We start from the raw sequence: 19989 nt of genomic DNA, 5'->3' as shown, positions 1-19989 counted from the left end.
CATTTGCCAGTGATGTGCACGCCAGCAGCAGCAGCTCTGGCTGTGAAGACCTTGTGGAAAGCTCAGTTTCGCAGGGACAGCCCCTTACTGCCATTGTCAGAAGTCCTGTTCCCAGCAGAACTGATCCATCACTAGGGCAGACTGGGGTCTCTGCAGTCAGGCTGGACACTTGGATTTCGAAGCTCAGCAGTAGTTAGCTGCTTCTCTGCTCAGCTGACGGGAGAAGAGCACTCCAAGGCATCTCCAGCACTTCCAGGAAGCCCAGAGTAACAACAGCTCAGCAGTAGTACATCTCTTCAGATCACGGCAAAAAACTTTGCCCTGCTTTGACCAATGGTCAGCACTGAATACAACAGGGCCATACACAGAACAGGATTGAGACTCAACCACTTAGGGCAAGCACCTGACGACGAAAGTTCTTAACGCCTCCAGAGAATAGTTTTTGCAGACCACATACTACAGCAGGGCAAAATGAGGAGCCTGATATGCTTTTGACAATTATTTGCGGTATTCAGTCACCTTCAACATAGGCGTTAGGGCTCGTACTCTGAAGTTGTTCCATTGAGAACTGCTGTGCCATGAAAGACATGCATTTATTCACCTTTGCTGTAAAGACCTCAAGTAAGTACCCACCAGTCAAGAAATAATGGAGAGTACTAAGCCTTAATGATTGTACTCTGTTTTCCCAACAGATATGTTAGAGAGTCTGGCTTGGAAGAAGCTAATTCTCTTGATTGTTTCCAGAGAAACCTGCTAAGGAATAAAATATCCCAAAGACAAAAATGAATGAAAAAAAAGAGGAAATTTTGGGCTCACAGCCATAAAATACAAAGAATTTTTCTCAGGAAAAGGGGAACAGATGCCCAGAGAACACATGTAGGAGCAGGGCTCGTTCAGCTTGGGTACTGGCAAGGTCAAAGAGAATGAGCTGAATCAAAAAATCTCTGCAGCTCAAAACACAAGCTGCAAGAAGATCCTGAATGCTCCCTAAAACCTGCCTGCCACACAGAAGAGTGCTCCCACAAGCTGAAGAAACTGAGGTTGGGAAGTGCACACAAAATTGATTATGTTTCTCTAGACAGGAAATTATGAAGCAAAGAGCAATGCTGGTTACTAGTGCTGTGCAAGTTCGCTGTGTGTATGCTGGGGCTACCCTGACATAATAAATGGCAGCTTCATGTCACCCACCAGGACTGGAGTGAAGAACTTCAAACTAAAACTAAAAAATTACCTGTTTCCATGGCTGTGCCTCCAAAAGACTGCAGAAGGGGGAAAGGCTGATCAATGATGTTTAGGTCTACAAAGATTGCTAATGAGATGACTGAGTACCTGGGAGCCTGGGCAGATCTTGGAAAACTTGTTGACTTGAAAACAGAGGCAGTCAGTGGGTATCTAGGGTGCTCCCAAAGACCTAATGATGTATCCTGTTGTCAACATTGGTTGTAAGGCAAGAAGGGAGCTAAACCAGGAAAATATGGAGAGAAATTTCCATCGGAATGGATCATATAGGTCAGCAGGGATATACAATATCGAAGTGCCAAAACTCAGGGGAGCCAACAGCTCACAAACCCAGGAGATCTAGATCCAAGACAGCACCTTGACAAGAGTTCACAGAAATGTGAACTCAAACAGACCCAACCAATCTCTTTGGGTTTTCTGTTTAAGAGATTGATGTCTTCCTGAAAATTTTATTGCTGGAACATTTTTATTCAGTCTTCATTTTTACACTTGGTCAAACAGAGTTAGAAACAGACAGCTTTTTTGACACCATTTGAAAACCATGGTGGATGTCCTTTCAGATGAGTTTTGCAAGGAATGATGGAAGATAAACTACAAGAGCTTTTATCAGCAATGAGCCAGATGTCTCCATTATTCCTTTTCTTTTCAGCTAATGCTGTCATTTTAATATTTTTCCTTTTTTTCCTCCCCCCTACAATACTTAGTTCCAGCCAGGAAAGATGTGTCCTTGTTACTATCGCCTTTAAAAGTTTTACATGCATGTTGTTGGTAAAGCAACAATAATACTTTACTTCTGTAGCATGTTTTTCACTAGGGGAGGCTGAAGCATTTTCTAAGGATCAATTATTCTTCACAACCCATTTCTGAAGCAGACACTATTATTCCCAGTTTACAGAGGGAAGAAACGGCAGATAGGTTAATTAACTTGCTTAAGGTCATCCAGTGAGTTAGTAATGGAGCTACAAAAAAAAACCCAAGATTCAACAATTCTCATTCCCAGTTCCTTGATCTAACCACTAAGAAATATTCTTTCTCTTCAGTACTTCTTTTAAATTGCTGATCATCTATTCTGACATATCGTTGAACTATAAATTATTCAGTCTAAATGACAAGCATGTAGATGTGTGGAGATCTACAGCATCCTCCCCTGTTCAGCTTCATGCACCCCCTGCCATGCTGAACAGCTTGCCTGCCATTAAAAATGGACACACTACAGTTCTCTGGAGAACTGTCAATACCATTTCAGGCATCAGTCCGAGGGCACTTGCTCTCTTTCCCCAGGAGGGAAGAAGGCTGCCTCAACAGCCTGGCTCTCTGGGAAGGCAATAAACTTAAGATCCCAACTGGTTTTGAAAAATAATTTCTATTTTACTCTTATGCTGCATCTCCCTCCCAAGTGTTTCCAGCGTTAGATAGCTGAAGCAGCAGTATTTAACAGCTGCATCTTTGTAGATTTCACTCTGTGGCATTCAGTTTGATGAGTTATTTTAAAGTCAAAATATCCTTCAAATGCCCACCCAAAGTCTGTCAGTCTCTTAATACAACACATTCTCTCCAGAGGGATTTGCACTGTGAGACGTCTCCATGGCTCAGCATGAATCGCTGCGCAACAAAGTACAATTGAAGTTCACCAATTAATCATGATCACATAAAAAATGAATAACAAATGTATTCTAAACGCAGATGTAGCCAATGCAGCTTTACCAGATATTCAGAGTCCTTCTACTTGACTCAGATTAAGACGATTTTTTTCCCTCATACCAATATTTATAACAAGAAAATGATAGAGATCATCTTTAAGCATGAGATGATAGTTCTAAGCATAAGACTTAGGAGTGAAGTTGATTACTGGGTCATATAGAAATTACTCAAAAGACTCACTTCCAAGATCAAATGAAAAAAGTTCAGACTCTTCTTTCCTCATAAGTGTCAATAAACAAGCACCAATGAGCAAACTGGCATCCTGATTTTTATTTTATTTTTTTTCTTTCTGAATCTGCCTTTGCCTTCTTAGGACACACCCACAGTGGCTCAGGTGTTGCTTTTTGTCAAAAACTTTCCTTAAGGCTATGTAATATTCAGTTATAACTAAAATACATACACAAGAGGAATTAATCAGATAAGTAATTCCAAATCACTGTTGATCAAATAAAATAATTCCAGATCAAATTACTGCCAACTCTTTGTAAACAGGTCTTACCTGTACTTTATCATGAGGCCTCTTGCCCCCCCCTTTATTTTTTTGCTGCTCTGCATGTGCTCCATGCATGTTTCTTCACTCCCTTAATTTCTTTCTTTCACAACAGTCCCTCTGCAGAGAATGTCCATGATGTCTCCAAGTCCCATGTTGGCTTGTTCTCCTTTAACTCCTTTCTAGGCTTTTACTTTTTTCGCTCACCCATCTGCCACTGATTTTCGTCTAAATAATTCCTGACAAGTCCAAACACTTTGCTCTATTTACCACAAAAAGCTCAGGAGGATCTAACAACACATCCACAGAATTCAGCTCATCACAAGCCCATTCCTGTTGTCAGGCTCCACTGCTTCCTTCCATTCCTGGTTGTTACCATTCCTTAGTGTGTCAAGTCTCATTTGGACTATGAAAACTTCAGAGTGGGGATGTTCATTTTCTGTGTCCTAAAGACTCCACACACTCCTACAGTGCTACATACATAGCATCACATTGGTCTGATTAGACAGGTGGCTTTGCACAGCAGTGTAGACACCCACAGCTTCAGGAACTGGAGGTCTAGCTCTTGTGCAACCCATCTCCACAACCACCCCATCATTCTGCACTAGCATGAAGGTGTATGAACTTCACAGGGACAAGGTGTGGGACATAAATGTCTTCCATTCCTGTCACCTCCCCACAGCGACAACTAAAGAAATTAAACAAATAAGTACCTTCTGTGACTAGAGGCACAATAATAAAGAGTTTGGGCAGCAGCTCAGCCTTCATCCTGAATGTTAAGCAACTAGAACAGGAATGCAACCACCCATGCACCACTGACAGTAATTATTCCTGGGGGTGCATGTTAAAGCACTGCCAGGCAGCCAGAAATGTGACCAGCCTGTCTAACCTGCTCTCATGACAGGCATCATCTCAAGGAGAATTATTTGGACCATGTTCTCCACAGTGAAAAACATCACCCAGCAAGCTTAAACTCCCCCCCAGATTCTAGGGAGACACATTGTCCCTCAGATGAGGTGTGCAAGACAAGTTACAGCTACACAGGTTGCAAAACAGACCATGCTCCACCTCTGCAACTTTGCAGCTGTGTTGTCACTTTGTTGACTGTTGTGACTTTGATGTTCCTTCCTGAGTGTCTGTACGCTGCCTTACTGGCTAACATGCTAACTGTGGGTGATTTGCAAGCAATTCTCCTCATAACCTGTCACGGAGGCACCCCGAGGCTAATTTAAGGGACAACAGGGTCCAAAACAACTTTTATTAAGCCGGTGAGAAACAGGGTTTTAGCACTCCAAAAGTGACTTAAATAGAGGTTCGGGTATCAGTTGAGGAAAATTATTAAGGGGCAGCAACTGGTACAACAGGCAGTCCACAGAGTGCATGCACGTGGCTTCACCCAAAACAATGCCGGAACCACCCCCGAGTCCCAGAGGAGTACACGCTTGCCTGAACACGGTGCGGGATTATTCTTAAAGAGATACAGGTAAAGCGTACGCTCGCGATTCCGCGAGGGTAAATTTATAATACACTCGCAATCCTGCGAGGGTTAATTTACTTACACGTGCGAATGTGCACGGAATACTACACGTGCTTATGTGGAAGCACGGGAGGAAAATACACTCGCGACTGTGCGAGGATAAATTTATAATACACTCACAATTGTGCGAGGAAATAAAGTTACACTCGCGATTGTGCGAGGAAATAATTTAAAGTACGCGTGCAAATGTGCACAGAATATAAATACACTCATGATTCCGCGAGGAAATAATTTTATACGTGCTTGTATTAAGCACGGGAAGTTACACGTGCATACGTGCACGGAAAGGATAAATATACTCGCAATCCTGCGAGGGGTTTTACTCACACCCGTGGCAGCAAGGCAAGCGGGGTCTCCATCCCGGGGAGGGGGGTCTCGGCGGCAGCATCTTCCTCGTGCTCCGAGAGCCCGGCGACAATGGGCCCAGTCTCGACGAGAGTCCCGTTTTTATACTGGCTGATCAGACCTGACTGTAGGCAATCTAGAAGCTTCTCTGCACCCCCACACCGTGTGTGGGGTGCCCCTGAAGCCTCCAAACATCCCCCCACACTGGTCACAGGTGCCCAGCGGCTCACTGGCACCTTGGCAATCCCTTCTCCTAATGGCCCTGGCCAGGGTGCTCTGGGCCAAACAAAAGAAGCTCTTAGCTTCAAGTAGCAGAGAGATGGAGATGTGCCTACTCCCTCCATACTGAAGGAGGAGGGGGAGGAGAGAGGGGGGTTTGCATTCTGCCACATAACCATAATAACAACATCGACACAACAACAAAAATACGCTCTTGTGATTGCACATTTTTGCTTTGTTCCTGATAATATTTGCATGTTTATTGCATGGCTGACAGCAGAAACAATTGATGTTAGTGGAAAAAAAGGCAGAAGAAATGAACTCATGCAGACCTATTCATATATGTGTGCTTCCATCACACCAAAAAAAAGCTATGCTGGAAATCCTCGCATGCACAGAGTTATACATTTGTACACCTGCAAAACGTAGGCAACAACACTGGGTCTCTGATGAGAAAATCCCTGTGTTGCAATGACTTCCTAGTGATGCAGGGCTGTGATGTTTAACTACAGAAAAGTCGATTTGCTTACTGCCCTGATGAGGAACTGCCATAATTCTCACGTCAAGCTAATCCAGTAAATGTCTCTGGTCTGAAACTCACCAGAGTAACTTTAGACACTCAGACACTGGGCTGATGATGTTGTTGGAAAACAAGAAGAGAAGCAGAACCACATAATTCGGTCCATTTTTAGGTAAATCATCAGTTTGAGGGAAACAGGAAGATGTTTTTCAATGGCCTATATGCCACTTCTCTGAGTTTGGCTAAAACACAAGAAGAATTGGATATTTTCATTGATGAGGAGAAATGAGATTAAACTGACGTAATTACTGAAACCGGCAGGACAATGGGAATGGGAATATCAGAATACTTTGCCACAATCCTTTTAACTTGACAAAGGCATTTGAAGATGCGAGAGGGTAACAGTACATATTAAACCACCATCATTACTTCAGAGATGCAGAGACAGTAACTTGTCGCAGTTGACCCTATCAAGGAGGGGTAGAATGGAGTGGAGATGGCTACAGAGAATCCAACTACTTATTCGTCCAGTATATCAAAAACTGTGCTCTGTTTGGCGCTATATGAGGAAAAAGCCTCAAATAGCCAGCAGCCATTCTTACTAGAGTTTCTAAAACCTAGTTTCTATGACAGAAGTTATTTCAGTCTATATGCAGTAAGTATTTCAGAATTCATAATGTTTAAGCAATTTAATAACAGGACAAGAAAGCGGTGGTTGCTTAGGAGCCAGCAATCACAATTTGATTACAATAAGTGAAAAAGGGCAGTTCCAGACAGGGAAATACTCTCCTACACACACAGAAACATTTCAGAAAGACTACCCTCAACACAGTGAGAGAAATGATGAGAAAAATACAATTAAAAAATAGAGATAGAAATGTAAATGAGAATTCTTATGATCTTACTCCATAATCTAGAAATGATGATTGCCTAATTAACAAAACAGCCAATTTAGGCTGAAGGACAATTTTGGCTCAGCAGCATGGTGAAGGAAACACTCAGAAGTTAAAAGCCTAGTATTGAACAATGCGGAAAGGCAAAAATATAGGAAAAAATGTTCTGGAGTATACAAAAAATAAAGACTACAGAAAATGCCTGAGTGATATGACTACAGACAGTAAAATGGGAGTGCAACAGTGCCAAGGTATATGACTAGACAGAGACAGTAAATAGCAAAGAAGTGGCAGAAATGATAAAATCTTCTATTGTCTCCCTAGAAAGATTGAGGAAGAGGCGCTTTATTATGAAGTTAAAACAAACAAACAAAGAAACAGGTAACACTTTTCAGTCCATTAGTGAGTAAATAAAAATGGTCAACAACATTGACTAGAAAAAACATTTTAAAATGAGGCCTTCCAGGGAACTTTTGCCTAACAATCCTTGAAGAACTGCCAAAAACCTCTCAGGAATATTAATTTTACAAAATCTTGGAATACGAAGGAAATTACAGAAGATCATGCCTGTGTTCAAGAAGGGCAAGAGAGGTGACTGGGGTGTCCAGGCCACAAAGCTGATAAGCCCAGGGAAGGACGGAAAAGGTGACAGAAAATTAATCATGGACGGACTAAGGAATAACAAGATATTTAATGACTGTGAGTAGACAGTCTTCTAGAAAACAGATCCAGCCAGACAAAGCCAATTTCATTCTTTGATGGCATTACACGTTTGGCTTATAAATGTAATCACATAATTGTCATGTACTCAGATGTTTGCGCAGGGCCTGATTTAGCACCTCCTGGCACTGATTAAAAATTAGCATAAATCGAGCGCCGGGAAGGCTCATGTGAATTGTGCTCGGAAAGGGGCTGAGGGGCTGCCAGAAGTGGGGGTGCTGGGGAAGGGGTACGAGGCCTCAGGGGTTCCCTGTTGCCCCCAGGTTTGGGGGTGTAAGGAACATTTAATGAAGAACTGTTGTTTTTACATAACTGAGGACCTGGCACCTCACCCCAGCAGAGCAGAAGGACTGAGAGACATCAGACTGTGAATCCTCAATGTAAAACACAGTTTCTTCCCAGAATATATACTGATACCTGTATATATATACTGATACCTGTATTTACAAGTTAATTTAGGTGGAAGGACTGAGAGACATCAGACTATGAATTGTTAATGTAAAAAACAGTTTCTTCCTGGAATATATACTGATACCTGTATATATACTGATACCTGTATTTACAAGTTAATTTAGGGGGAAGTGTAGCCAAAGCACCAGGAATCCATATCTTAAATAGATTGATAAGGGAAAGTGTATTGTATGCATCGGTGTAGTCTGCAAACCCTGAAGTATTCAATCAACGGGGAACAGGGAAGGGAAATTGCAGCCGGGATTTGGGGGGGATATAAGCGGGGGCTCTTCGCCCTATTAGGTGTGCCTACCTTTAAGTAGAACACCCCGTGTTGCAATATCGCTATTTAAAAAAATTGCTTTGCTGGAGATCCTGCCTGAGCCTATTATAATTGCAAAATAATTGTTCCCTACAGGGGGCATGAAGTTGGGTGGCCAAGAAGTGCGGGCAAGGGACCCGTATTGCCTCCCAGCACCGCGACAAGGTGCCACCTCCTGCGGGGGAGGAAGAGGCGGCACCGGGATCCGTGGACACAGACACCGCTGCCCACCGGCCGCCCCGCCCCTCACGGAGCCCGACGTCACCCGCCGCGCCGCCTCGGCGGGACCGCCCCCGCGCATGCGCCGCCACGGACGCGCTGCCCTCCGGCCCGGCCGCACCGCCCCAGGGTCAGCCCGGGACGGGGCTCGGGGCGGGTGGAGGGGTGGGACGCGGTGGGGGCGCAGCTTCCCGCCCGCGCCGGCCTCGGTGGGGGGAGCGGGGCTGGAAGGAGAGAAATGAGAGCCGGGAGGTTCCGCTGAACCTGTGCCGCCTTCCGGGCCCGGGGGAGGATCCTGGGCCTCGCTGGGGCTGCCGGGCAGGTGACGCGGTGCCGGCGGTTCCCCCGGGGCGCGGTTGCGGCCCACTGGGGTTTCCGCGCTTGCCCCGCTGGAGGGAAGCGAGGCCGCGGAGCGGAAGGTGACGGGGCTGCGCTGGACCCTGCCCGGGCCAGGTGCCCCTCGGGCTGGACGGCGGCCCGGGGTGACCTTCCCTTCCCCCGTAATGGGAAAATCAGAAGTGAAACAGAAAGTTCTCCTGTCACATGCTGGGTGAGGAGGGAATGGCCTGAGACGGGCTGGCGGATCGGGAAGTAAAAGCCCGGGCTAGGACGGGAAGGCCAGGCAGTGAGGAGCCGGGAGCAGGTGAAGACTCAGCTCTGCAGAGTGGTTTTGCTTTTTGTGTGTCAGTTACCAGTGTGTTTTCCGGAAAATAACATCGCTGTGACAAGAACAAAACTGATCTGGTGGCACTTCACGGAGTTGGAGGTCACCCTAAACCAGGCTTGGATAGCTCTGGCACACAAGACTTTGTAGCCTTTACTTCTCTCATCTCTCAAAGGTTTTTATACCAGCAGGGATTAACAGAGGTGTCCAGTCTTGGCTTAGGCTACTTAGATTCCTTTTAGCGATTCTGAAGTGAAAAGCAGGTCCCTCAGACCCCTGGTTTACATTGTTTAGGACAAGGGTATCAGACTCAGTTTCACTGCAGGCCACATCAGCCTCGTGGTTGCCTTCAAAGGGTCGAATGTAATTATAGGACTGTATAAATGTAAGTACTCCTAAATTTATACAGCCCTAAAATTAAATTTGGCCCTTTGAAGGCAACCGTGAGGCTGATGTGGCCCGCAGTGAAAATGAGTTTGACACCCCTGGCTTAGGACCTAGAGGTATTTTCGTTTTAAGGCTGTAGTTGGAGGAGTTTAAGCAAGTGTTGTGTTTGAGTCTGGTGATATTTTCAGTGACAACGTGATGAGTTTTGGGAACAATTTGTTGCTTTATCTCTGAATATAGAAACTAGGACTGGCTGTTCTGAAATGGATGGCTTGGCAAGACTTACTGATTATTCCCACATGTAGTAGATGCTCAAGTTGAAGTGCTGCTCTGTGATCATTTAAGAGCTTCTGTCTTATCACACTAGGCCTCCTGCCTTAGCTTGAGGTTTCGAATACTTTGCCTTCCCTTTTGTTGCTTTTCCCATTATTCTCTAACTTAAACTACTTGTATTATTTTCGTGCCTGATTTTTTTTCCCCTGCTTCCTCTCTAGTGCTTTGCTAACAAGACTAAATCAAAGTAGATGCTTGTATGTTAGGTCCTCCAGTGAACAAATATATGTAAGCAAGGTTATGAATACTTCAGATTCGTGGTATTAAACAACAGGCTCCTTGTTATCATACCAAAATGGACTCAACCCTGTCCTGCTGATTATTCTTGTCCTTGTTCCATGCTCTTTAATTTTTTATACTCATTTTCTGGAATCAGCTGTGCAATACTTCTAAAAACAAGAATTTTAAACTTTAAAGTGTAGTGCACTTGAACGAACTCTTGCTTAATTTCTCTAGAGAATTACGTCATCACTTGCTCAAAAAGGCGCAAATAAAGAGTAAAGATGCAAACAAGAGGAAAAAATGGGGATGGGTAGGAACACTGAGAGAAAACCCTTCTCCACACTCCTTTTAGAGAGTGCAGATGTTGTCTCTGGTGGTCTAATGGTTTTGTCCTCAAAGCATTTATGTTGCAGAGGTGTCTTTAGTTGGGCGACAGCTGAAAAAGAATGAGAAGCTGTTGATGTGGGATTTTATTGGAAAAAAATAATCTGGCATGGGGAAATTATTTTTTTCCTCTCTTAAAAGTAATAGAGATATAGGAAGAGACTGAAAAAAGAATGGAGAAAAAGCTGGTGGGAATGTTCCAGGGAAAGAAGTTGAGATGGGAAGGATTTGTGTGGTTCATATAGAGAAGCATGATATATTTTATTTATTTATATAGCTAATAGGCCATTTTTGCTTGATGGACTGTAACAACATTCATACAATGTTTTAAATAGGATGAGAAATTTTCACAAGAAAAACTTTGAGGTTGCTTCCTCAGTATATTTAAGAGGTATCTCACCTCGTGCTTATGTGGAAGTCGAGAGGCATCACAGTGGGAACCATTTTTGGCAGAGTTCACACTGTAACTAGTTCTTTGACTCAAGTTTAAAGGTGGCCTTAAGCAAGCTGAGTCTGATCTGCTAATAAACTAGCCATGGTAAGTTGTGGTTCAGTGTAGGTACTTTCATAGTCTGTATTGCTGTCTGTAGCATCCTAGTTAGGCTGCTAATTGTACCTGTTTTAGCGTAGATGTTCTTTATATGCAGGATTATGTACTACGATAGACTGACTTCATGCAAGGAATGAATGACTTCAAACATGTGAGCCATGTAAAATGAGTTATTTTGTTTGCTTTAACTCTGGGATATCTTGCAATACTCAGTTATCTTAGAGTTGTGGTTGTCTTGTGTTTCCTTTTGCAGGAAGGTCCATCTGTTTGTGTGTGCGTGCCCGCTCTTCCTTGGGAGATGTCCAGTGTTTCCAATTATGCCCTTCGAATGGCCCGGCTGAGTGCTCAGATATTCGGCGAAGTTGTCAGGCCAACTGACTCAAAATCAATGAAAGTAGTGAAGTTATTCAGTGAGCAGCCTCTCGCCAAGCGGAAGGAGGTCTACAGCTGGTATCCTCCTCACAACACCTACTATGCCCTCATGAAGAAACTCCGTTACTTTGGTCTCTACAGGTAATCTGTGTGCTAATAGGGTGAGAGCAGGACTGGAGACGGGAAAGGGGTGGGCGTGAGTTTTGTTATATTTCCTCAAGGAAAATAGGAAAGTAGAAAAAGGTTTACTTCAGAGTATCGTGCTTATGGAAATAAACACTTGATTGTTGCACTGAGGGCAAGGAGAGTAGAATAAATGACTGCTGTCTGAGTAACTTTTACCATAATTAGAACCTTTTGTGAGAAAGACTTTAGGTGTAGTTACGGGAAAGCAGTTATATAAGAAATAGCTCTTGCTTTGGCCTTGTGGGGAAGGGAAGAGAGCTTCCTTATAGATAAGACATGGGTCTGTAGTTCTGAATATGGCAAATTGATGCACTACAAAAAGGTGATGTTACCTTATCACAAAAATTGCACTAAGACAGTCTTACTATATATTCCTTAATCATTCAACAGCTAATAAATAAAAGTTTAGAAGAGAAGGAAAGTCTGTGTTAGGTTGGAGGGGCTTTTTATCCTTTATAATAAGCTAAATTAAATTCAAATGTTGTTTAAATAGCCTTATTAATTTCAACTTCATCCAAACCAGTTGTCTAATTTCTAAATTAATTTCCACAGTCTCAAGTAGGTAAAACTGAGCTGCAAAAGAACATCAGCAGGAGTCAAATGCAGTTCTCTGACTTCCATCAAGTAGTACTAAAGAAGTCCCTTAAAAGTGCTGACCCTGTAAAGTCAAAACAGCCGAATTTCTATTCCTAGTATCCCAATACTAGCCATCAAGGATTGCATCCAGGATGTTCTTGGTTTAAGTGGGCATACAAACACTTTCTAGAAGAACTGTTTACACAGAAAGCTTCAATGACATGATAATGTTCTTTACTCTTCTCCTTCCCCTCGTAATCTCAAGTTCCTTCTCTAGCTGCTTTGTACACAGAAAGCTTGTAAGAGGATCAGGTTTGATGGTGAGAAATATGTAATGAAGAGTCATAGACTAATAGGACCTGATAATAACTGGTGTTTTGTTTCTTTTTTAGAAAAGTTGTTTTTAAAAATAGCAGTGCAGCAATCTTAGGCTACTTAGGATGCAGTTGTGACTTTTGAAAAATACCTTTGGACTCAAAAATACAGAGTCAGATTAAATAGAATCTAGTAGAACATTGAGGATTTTGTTATCTCTGCCAGCCCATTTTCCTCCTTTCTGTTTTATTCTCCTATTCTACCAGTAGCTGATGCTTTTTTCATAATTCATTCTTGAAGTCACCTGAGAGCAGTGTCATGTACTGTAATTACTGCTCAGCATGCCCCTGTTTTCTTGGAAGCTAATGACCTAAACTTAGTATCTAGCATAGAAACACGGTGTGCTATTGCTAGGCTGCCAAGCTAGATGAAAAGGGGGAAATTATCATTCTTATCTCTTGCTGATTTTCATATTTTACTGCTCATTTAAACACAGTGGATTGATAAATGCAGTGGAAATAATATATATATATATGCACACACCATTTGTTGGTGAAAAGAACAACCTCGTTTTGAAAGTACCAGAGGAAGTCTTTCATGTTACTCAGCTGAAAATCATTGCTAGCAGTAACACTGAATACACTGCAGTGAGTTTCAGTATGGACTTCACTGTTAAAAAGACTTTCGAGTGGTTTTTTTATATTATCACACAGTTCATAGAACCTTTCACATCCAGGTATTCAAGAAACAGAGTGAACTTTTTGCTTTCTTCCCCCATCTAGGGATGAACATCAGGACTTTAAGGAGGAGATGAGGCGATTGAAAAAGCTCCGTGGGAAGGAAAAACCAAAGAAAGGAGAAGGAAAGAGAGCTCTCAAGAAGAAGTAGCGCCACTTGGACAATATAATGAACTACTCTGGAAATACTGGAGAACAGCTCTAACTCGGGCTTTCTGTTCCCAGCCAGAGGGGGCTTGGCATGTTGTGAGCTCTGTGTGGGGGACAAGAAACACCCTGTGAAATGCTGGAGTCCACCTTGGGAGTGCACTTGGGTCTTTGTGGTTTTACCAGTTTTTAATTTCTGTACTTCAAATATACTGTATATTGTAACACGTTCATTTGTCAGAGGCTTCTCTTACCCAAGTAGTAAAAACAACAATAAAAAAATAAAGTGCTCAGCGGTTTTCTTGCAAACACCTATAGTTGCTTCAGTTTTTCTGGATCTGGAAAATCACTTGGCTTTCATTGTCTGTTTTACTTTCTTTCATTAATATCAGCACTGGTTTGCATGTGGCCACAAAAAAAAATATTTCCTGCTTCTGTTGCTGTGTGTCATCTTGCCTATTATGATGAGTTTCACTTTAGGTAGCTTGAATGTTAATTTAAGTTGCTGTTAGACTCTATTGTTCTGCATTTTGCACTGGACAATACTTCATGGTCCATTGCCTGCCCACAGCACTCACTCTCATTGTACCCTGAATATTTAGATACTGCAACAGAAAAAGCTGAAATTTGTTTTCCAGCTTGAGATCCCCTACTAGTTAAGATACAGTAAGTTTACTGTAATAAAAGGATTTTGAATTTATTTTGATTGCCTGGAGGACATGTATGAAGTACTTCATAAGGCGATTAACAGTTTTACTGATACTCAATATGTGGTTTTATCACTAGGCTCCTTCAGTGTTGCAAATACTAATGACTGCATAAATCTACTATTCTTACCTGTCAATCCCTGTCAGGGAACAGAAAGTACAGAGTGCAGCTGTGCTGCTCTGCTGGGCCACGTGTGCGTCTTGCCTGTGTGTGCCCTGAAACAGCATCTTTTAATTTCCAGGCCATGGAAGCTTAGAGGAACATCCTTGAGGTAGTAAAGGAGAGGAATGAAAAATACAGAGTAACTGAAGCAGAAAGTATGTGCACAGTTAGCTTGGGGTATGCTTGATCGTTTCCATACAGAGGCATCCTGAAGTTGGGAGTAGTACTAACTACCACCATTTCTAAACCAAGCTTGTTAAAATTTAAGTGTATTTGAAGGGATATTTCTGGTCATTGAAATCAGCGGATCCATATAAATTTCTAACAGCTCAACAACTGTACTTCACCAAGGTTATTAATTGAAGAGGTGCTGATTGTTTTTTAAAATCCTTGTAGTAACTTAAAACCTTTGCCTAACTCTAACGTCCCTGTGGCATTTTGGTGTTGTATGTGTTGTCTGTGGATTGTCACCTGCCTGGTACTGAAGTATACAGAGCCTGCAATGAGCTCTCTGAGAAGTAATTGCTTCCTGGGATGTATGTGCAGCCGAGAGGAAATGGATCTGGTTCCCTTGAATTTCTCTTCAGGAAGAAGAGTGGCATGGAGCCATGTACTATGTAGAGTGACTTGCCCAAGTCGGAAGGTTGCTGCTGCCTGACACTGTTTCTGGCTGCGCCTGTCAGTGGTGAAGTTGCTCAGCTGGTTGCGCTGGTGGACGGAAAGACCAGTTCTGAACCTCTTCAGTGGAATTACTATGGCGGCTTGGGTGATTGTACTTAACAACAGTTTTGTTGGCAAGAACTTGATGTCTTCTAAAATGAAACCAAAGATCAATAAAAATGTTTGCAGTTTAAGATGAAAAATCAACAGCATCTTTTTTTGCTCATGTGAAACACTTCAAGCTTTGACACTATAAACATACAAGAGAGACAAAGTGTGCATGCATCAACAAGTGAATTATGGCCTTGCTACAGTGAAGTAAGTATGTGTGGTCTTTAACTTCTTATCTGTGCAGACCTGGTTATGAGTATACATATAGCTAAAATACTCACACAGCATGACTGGCTGTGGTTATGCTTCTGAAAGGCTGAGGGAGCTGGGTCTCTTTAGCTTGGAGAAGAGGAGACTGAGGGGTGACCTTATTAATGTTTACAAATATACAAAGGGTGAGTGTCACAAGGATGGAGCCAGGCTCTTCTTGGTGACAACCAACGGTAGGACAAGGGGTAATGGGTTCAAACTGGAACACAAGAGGTTCCACTTAAATTTGAGAAGAAACTTCTTCACAGTGAGGGTGACAAAGCACTGCAATAGGCTGGCCAGGGGGGTTGTGGAGTCTGCTACTCTGGAGACGCTCCTGTGTATGCCTGGGCGCCTTCCTGTGTAACCTCATCTAGGTGTTCCTGCTCCGGCAGAGGGATTGGACTAGATGATCTTTTGAGGTCCCTTCCAATCCCTAACATTCTGTGATTCTGTGAATTGACATGTAGTCTACTTAAGCACTGAGCATTTACAGAGCCTACTGAGGGCAGGGAATGCTACAGGTATTCTCTATCTTAGCACACCACCTTTCTAGACACAGATATGGACTCAGTGGTGTGATATTAGATTCTATCCCTAAACCTAATTATCTATTTCTCCTTTTTTCGCTCCAAGCCACCCAGCTATTTATGGGTTTTGAGAAGCTCCTGTCATGAACAGCAAAGTAAAAGGCTTGTTTGGCTGGTCATCTATAATGATCCCTGTTGTCTGCAACCTGCCAGAGCGAACCTGCTCTAGAATCAAAGCGTCAGCCTGGCAACATGCTTTGGGAAGATACTTCCAACATATCTAAAAAGAGGGAGAAGCTGCTGAAAGTGCCTGTGAAGTAAGCAGACGTGAAACAAATGGACTGAATTGTTGATTTTCATCTCTGCAGTGTTTGCAAAAGCAAAACAGATGGAGGGGGGAAAAAAGGTAAACTTTTAAAAAGAGCAGTATAAGAAAGGTTCCCTGCTAGTTTTTCATTATCTTTCTTCTCTAATACTCATTTGCTAGAACTAGGTCTTCTCAAAAATGGCTGTTTCACCTCCTGAGATTTCACTATGAAATAAAGATGATTCAGCCACTATTGGTGCATGTCCTAGTATTAGGATAACCCATTGTTTGCTGGGAGTGTTAGTTACGCTCATTTTGTTCCAGAAAATACAGTCTTCTCTCCATAGCTGGGATAGAAATAGGTGCTTTCCTACCTCCCTTCTAACCCGTGCTCTGTCATTTAGGAATAGACATTGCCTGAAGAAGACCATGTTTTGTGAATCACAGGGTGTAGACAAATTGGAAGTGGATTCCAAAACATGCCAGGTATTAATGTAATATGTCTATTTAGGAGGGGAAGGAGAGTTTCAGCCATATTCTGAGGGGTGAGGATGGGAACTCTTATGCTTTATACAGTTATTAGTACAGTGGGATATCCATTTTACGTACAAATAATCAAGTTCAATTAGGCTTCTTTTTACTTTCTCCATAGAATGAATCTTTCCACCATTTAAACTCTGCTGTGGGTTTTTTTAAACAAAATTTCACTCTTCTGAGGATATGTGCTACTGTCCTCAGCAGATATTTAGATGAGTGTTTTAATTCTTGATAGGAATAACATGGTTACCTGATCTCCAAGGGACTAATTGTGAGTCAAACCCTTAACCTCTTTCCAATCCTGAACAGCTTTATTAAGTGCCACTGCTTCCTTATTTTACAGTGCTTTAACTATGTCTGTCTTTAATTATATTCTGGTATAATATAGTCATGGGTGCTGAGTACTGCGTTGATAATCACAGGGTTTTTTTGTAAACAGGTTGACCCAGTTGCTGTATATATCCTATAGGCAGTGCAGCTATTGCCAGAAGCTCTTACTATTCAAAGTCCTGCAGGCAGGCAGAAGTTCACTTGCATATGATGACACTTTGTAATGGTGAAAGAAAAAGGCAGTCTTGATTTCTGGAAAAGATACCAGTGTGTTGAAATATATGTGCTTTGCTCAGGGAAGTATTAACCTGAAAAAAGTTTCTCCTAATTGTGGAAAGAGTTTATTCTACTTATTAAAACAATGTGCTAAGTTTATGCAGGTCAGTGAAATGCACCTGAGTTACTCTATGGTTTTAGACAAATGCTTTGTCTTACTTGCCTATGTTTCCTTAAGAGTAAAATTAGAATAATGATCACTTAGTGAATAGTGTCATGAGTGTAAGCTGCTTCTAGGATGGGAATTTACCCCAGGAGAACCTTGTGTAAAGAGCAGCTTAGTCTGGGTACGGTAGGACTTGTACCTTTGTGTATTTCAGAGCTTTATCTCAGAGAGATTATTACATGCAACAGCTGATGACTATTTTAACACATTAAATAAGCTGTGGTGAGTTACTGTGTTCACTGTCCTGCTTTAGACATTAGGGCCTTCAAATGCTGAAAAAAATATTGATTTGATCAGAAAAAAAAAATTAAAACCCCATTTATTTCTTAAAATGTAAATATTTCTGAAAATTTGAAGTATCTGTGTACATATTCTGTGTACATATTCCTCTACCACTTTGAGTTTGAAGACCATTTTAGAATCCTTTGAAAAAACAACAATCAACAAAGTCTATATGTTTTGGAGAAACTTCACAAATCTGAAAGGCTGCTTTGATGAGGGAATGACTCTGTTTTGTATGGTTTTTCTTTCTTTTAAAGCACAAATGAAAATATGCAAAAAAACCACACGTGCTATGGGGATCTTGGAAGGATTCCTTTAAAGTCAATTCTCTTCTGTAACTGCCTGATTGTGACACTTCTTGTACAATCCCTTGGGAGTAGATCCTGGAAACAAAATCCTTCAAGCTGACTCTCTCTCATCATTATCTTGAACAATACTCTTATCATAAATCCTGGTAAGAATTAAATTATCTGCGTAGGCCAGATATTTAGGTGGATCTTCCTGTGCTTGCACAGCTGGGATAGCACAAAGAAAAGTATTTTAGTCTCTTTTTTTCTCCTCTTCACTTTTTCTTGTCCTTTTCCTCAAGTGTAAGAATAATGTCTTGAGTACAGAGAGGAAGGAACAGGGGTGAAAACGTCTGAAAGAATCTGCTTGTGAAGGCTCAGTCACAGCAGAGCACAGCTGTAGGGTGTTCCAGCAGTGAGGAGCATGACTATGTAGACAGATGTTAGAGGGACATCAACACCACACTGGCTGAGAAATTATTTAGGCTTCTCTGAAGAGATAAATATGAAATCAATAGGATGGTGGTCGTGACATCAAAGTGGCATTATACAGACTGTATTGAATTGTTTTGGATGGAATACTGGGGAAAAGTGAAATATTTAGAAAAATTGAAAACACTCCGAAGAGGTGGGTTTGGCTTCTGTTGTCTGAGTCAGGCGGAGCCAAGTGTTACAAAACATAGCACAGGGACCACTTCTCTCCTGGAAGAGGAGACAGACTGGGCGACTTCATACATTTTCTCATATCATAGATACGGCTATGGAAACAAATCTTAGCAAGAGCTAAAAAAGGATTTTTATACCCATTAGGTTTTCTGTCTGTGCTTGAAAGTACCTTACTTCATGCTGCCTAAATCTGTTTGTAAATATTTCATAGAGTTCAGAGGGTCTCTCCCACTTCAGTTGTTTTTTCTGTAGGTCTGATGTTTGCCTTATGGGCTGTTTCAGTAAATAGGCTTTTAATGGTATTAGGAGCGAAAAGTACCCAAGCTTCAGAAAGTTTAAAAAACGTTCTACTGCCACACGCAATGGTGTGTCACTGCAAATGCAGAATTGTAAATGCATCACATTCCTCAATTTCCCTTGCAGTCTTGCCTGGATAAAAATGAATGGGGTCACTTGGCCCCAGTCTTTCAAAAGGCATGTCTATAATGTGATTCTAGATTCAAGCAGCTACAGAAGTGGCCTAATTTTAGAAGCTGTGTGAATGTTGAGTATCTCCAACTTGTATCAATGGGACCTAACTATGAATAACAACTAGGTAAATCGTATGCCAGCAAACAGGGTTGTAGTCACCTTTAGCCTTTGACTGGTAGTGGTCTCTTCAGGACAGCATTGGTGAAACAACATCTCTCTGGAGATGTCATGCATATGTGTGCAATAGCTGCTTCCCCAGTGGCATTCAGTGTTGATCAGAATAATGTTAGGCTGTTTCTAGTGTTTGCTAAAATACTGCTCTGTTGCCTGACACCAATACAGCCAGCAGTGTGATGTGTCTCTGTATTTTCAAACTCAAGTTGTTTGATAATATTATCAAGTTTATTAATAAACATTAATGCCCTCTGAGGACAGATGGTAGAGTATTGACTAGGCATGCAAACCACTTACAAATAAGATAAAACGAAGATCTAAGCTGGAGCCTTGGAGAATTCCCCCAGAGGGGGGTAACAGAAATTGTGTTCATTTACCAAAACAAATGTGTCTTCTGGAGAGAGAAGTCATATCATATTAAAAAGGAATAACCATGTCTGAGAGCCTTTAGCATAACCTCAAGCATCAAGCAGTCCACAGTGTCAAAAACATTGAGAGGCCATTGACCACTGCACCAGAAACTTTGCCTTTGGCCAAGGGCATAC

The 19989-nt window shown here is 42.1% G+C and overlaps 1 protein-coding gene across 3 annotated transcripts; it reads left to right on the top strand.

Annotated features, from left to right (window-relative positions):
- Positions 1–8697: 8697 nt before the first annotated feature.
- MRPS33 (mitochondrial ribosomal protein S33) lies at positions 8698–13837 on the top strand. 3 transcript variants are annotated; one of them, XM_065829473.2, is made up of 3 exons: positions 8698–8785; positions 11449–11708; positions 13427–13837. In XM_065829473.2, exons 2-3 carry the CDS (start codon positions 11494–11496, stop codon positions 13530–13532), a joined length of 321 nt encoding a protein of 106 aa, XP_065685545.1. In that variant the 5' UTR covers positions 8698–8785; positions 11449–11493; the 3' UTR covers positions 13533–13837. The 3 variants fall into 3 exon arrangements, with proteins under 3 accessions (XP_065685545.1, XP_065685547.1, XP_065685546.1); XM_065829475.2 differs by lacking the exon at positions 8698–8785 and adding an exon at positions 8931–9205; XM_065829474.2 differs by lacking the exon at positions 8698–8785 and adding an exon at positions 9165–9298.
- Positions 13838–19989: the final 6152 nt, after the last annotated feature.

This window comes from Patagioenas fasciata, chromosome 1, assembly GCF_037038585.1.
Source record: "Patagioenas fasciata isolate bPatFas1 chromosome 1, bPatFas1.hap1, whole genome shotgun sequence".
In the NCBI taxonomy this organism is placed as follows: Eukaryota; Metazoa; Chordata; class Aves; order Columbiformes; family Columbidae; genus Patagioenas; species Patagioenas fasciata.
The sequence above is the reverse complement of the archived record's forward strand: the minus strand, read 5'-3'. Positions and strand labels throughout refer to the sequence as shown.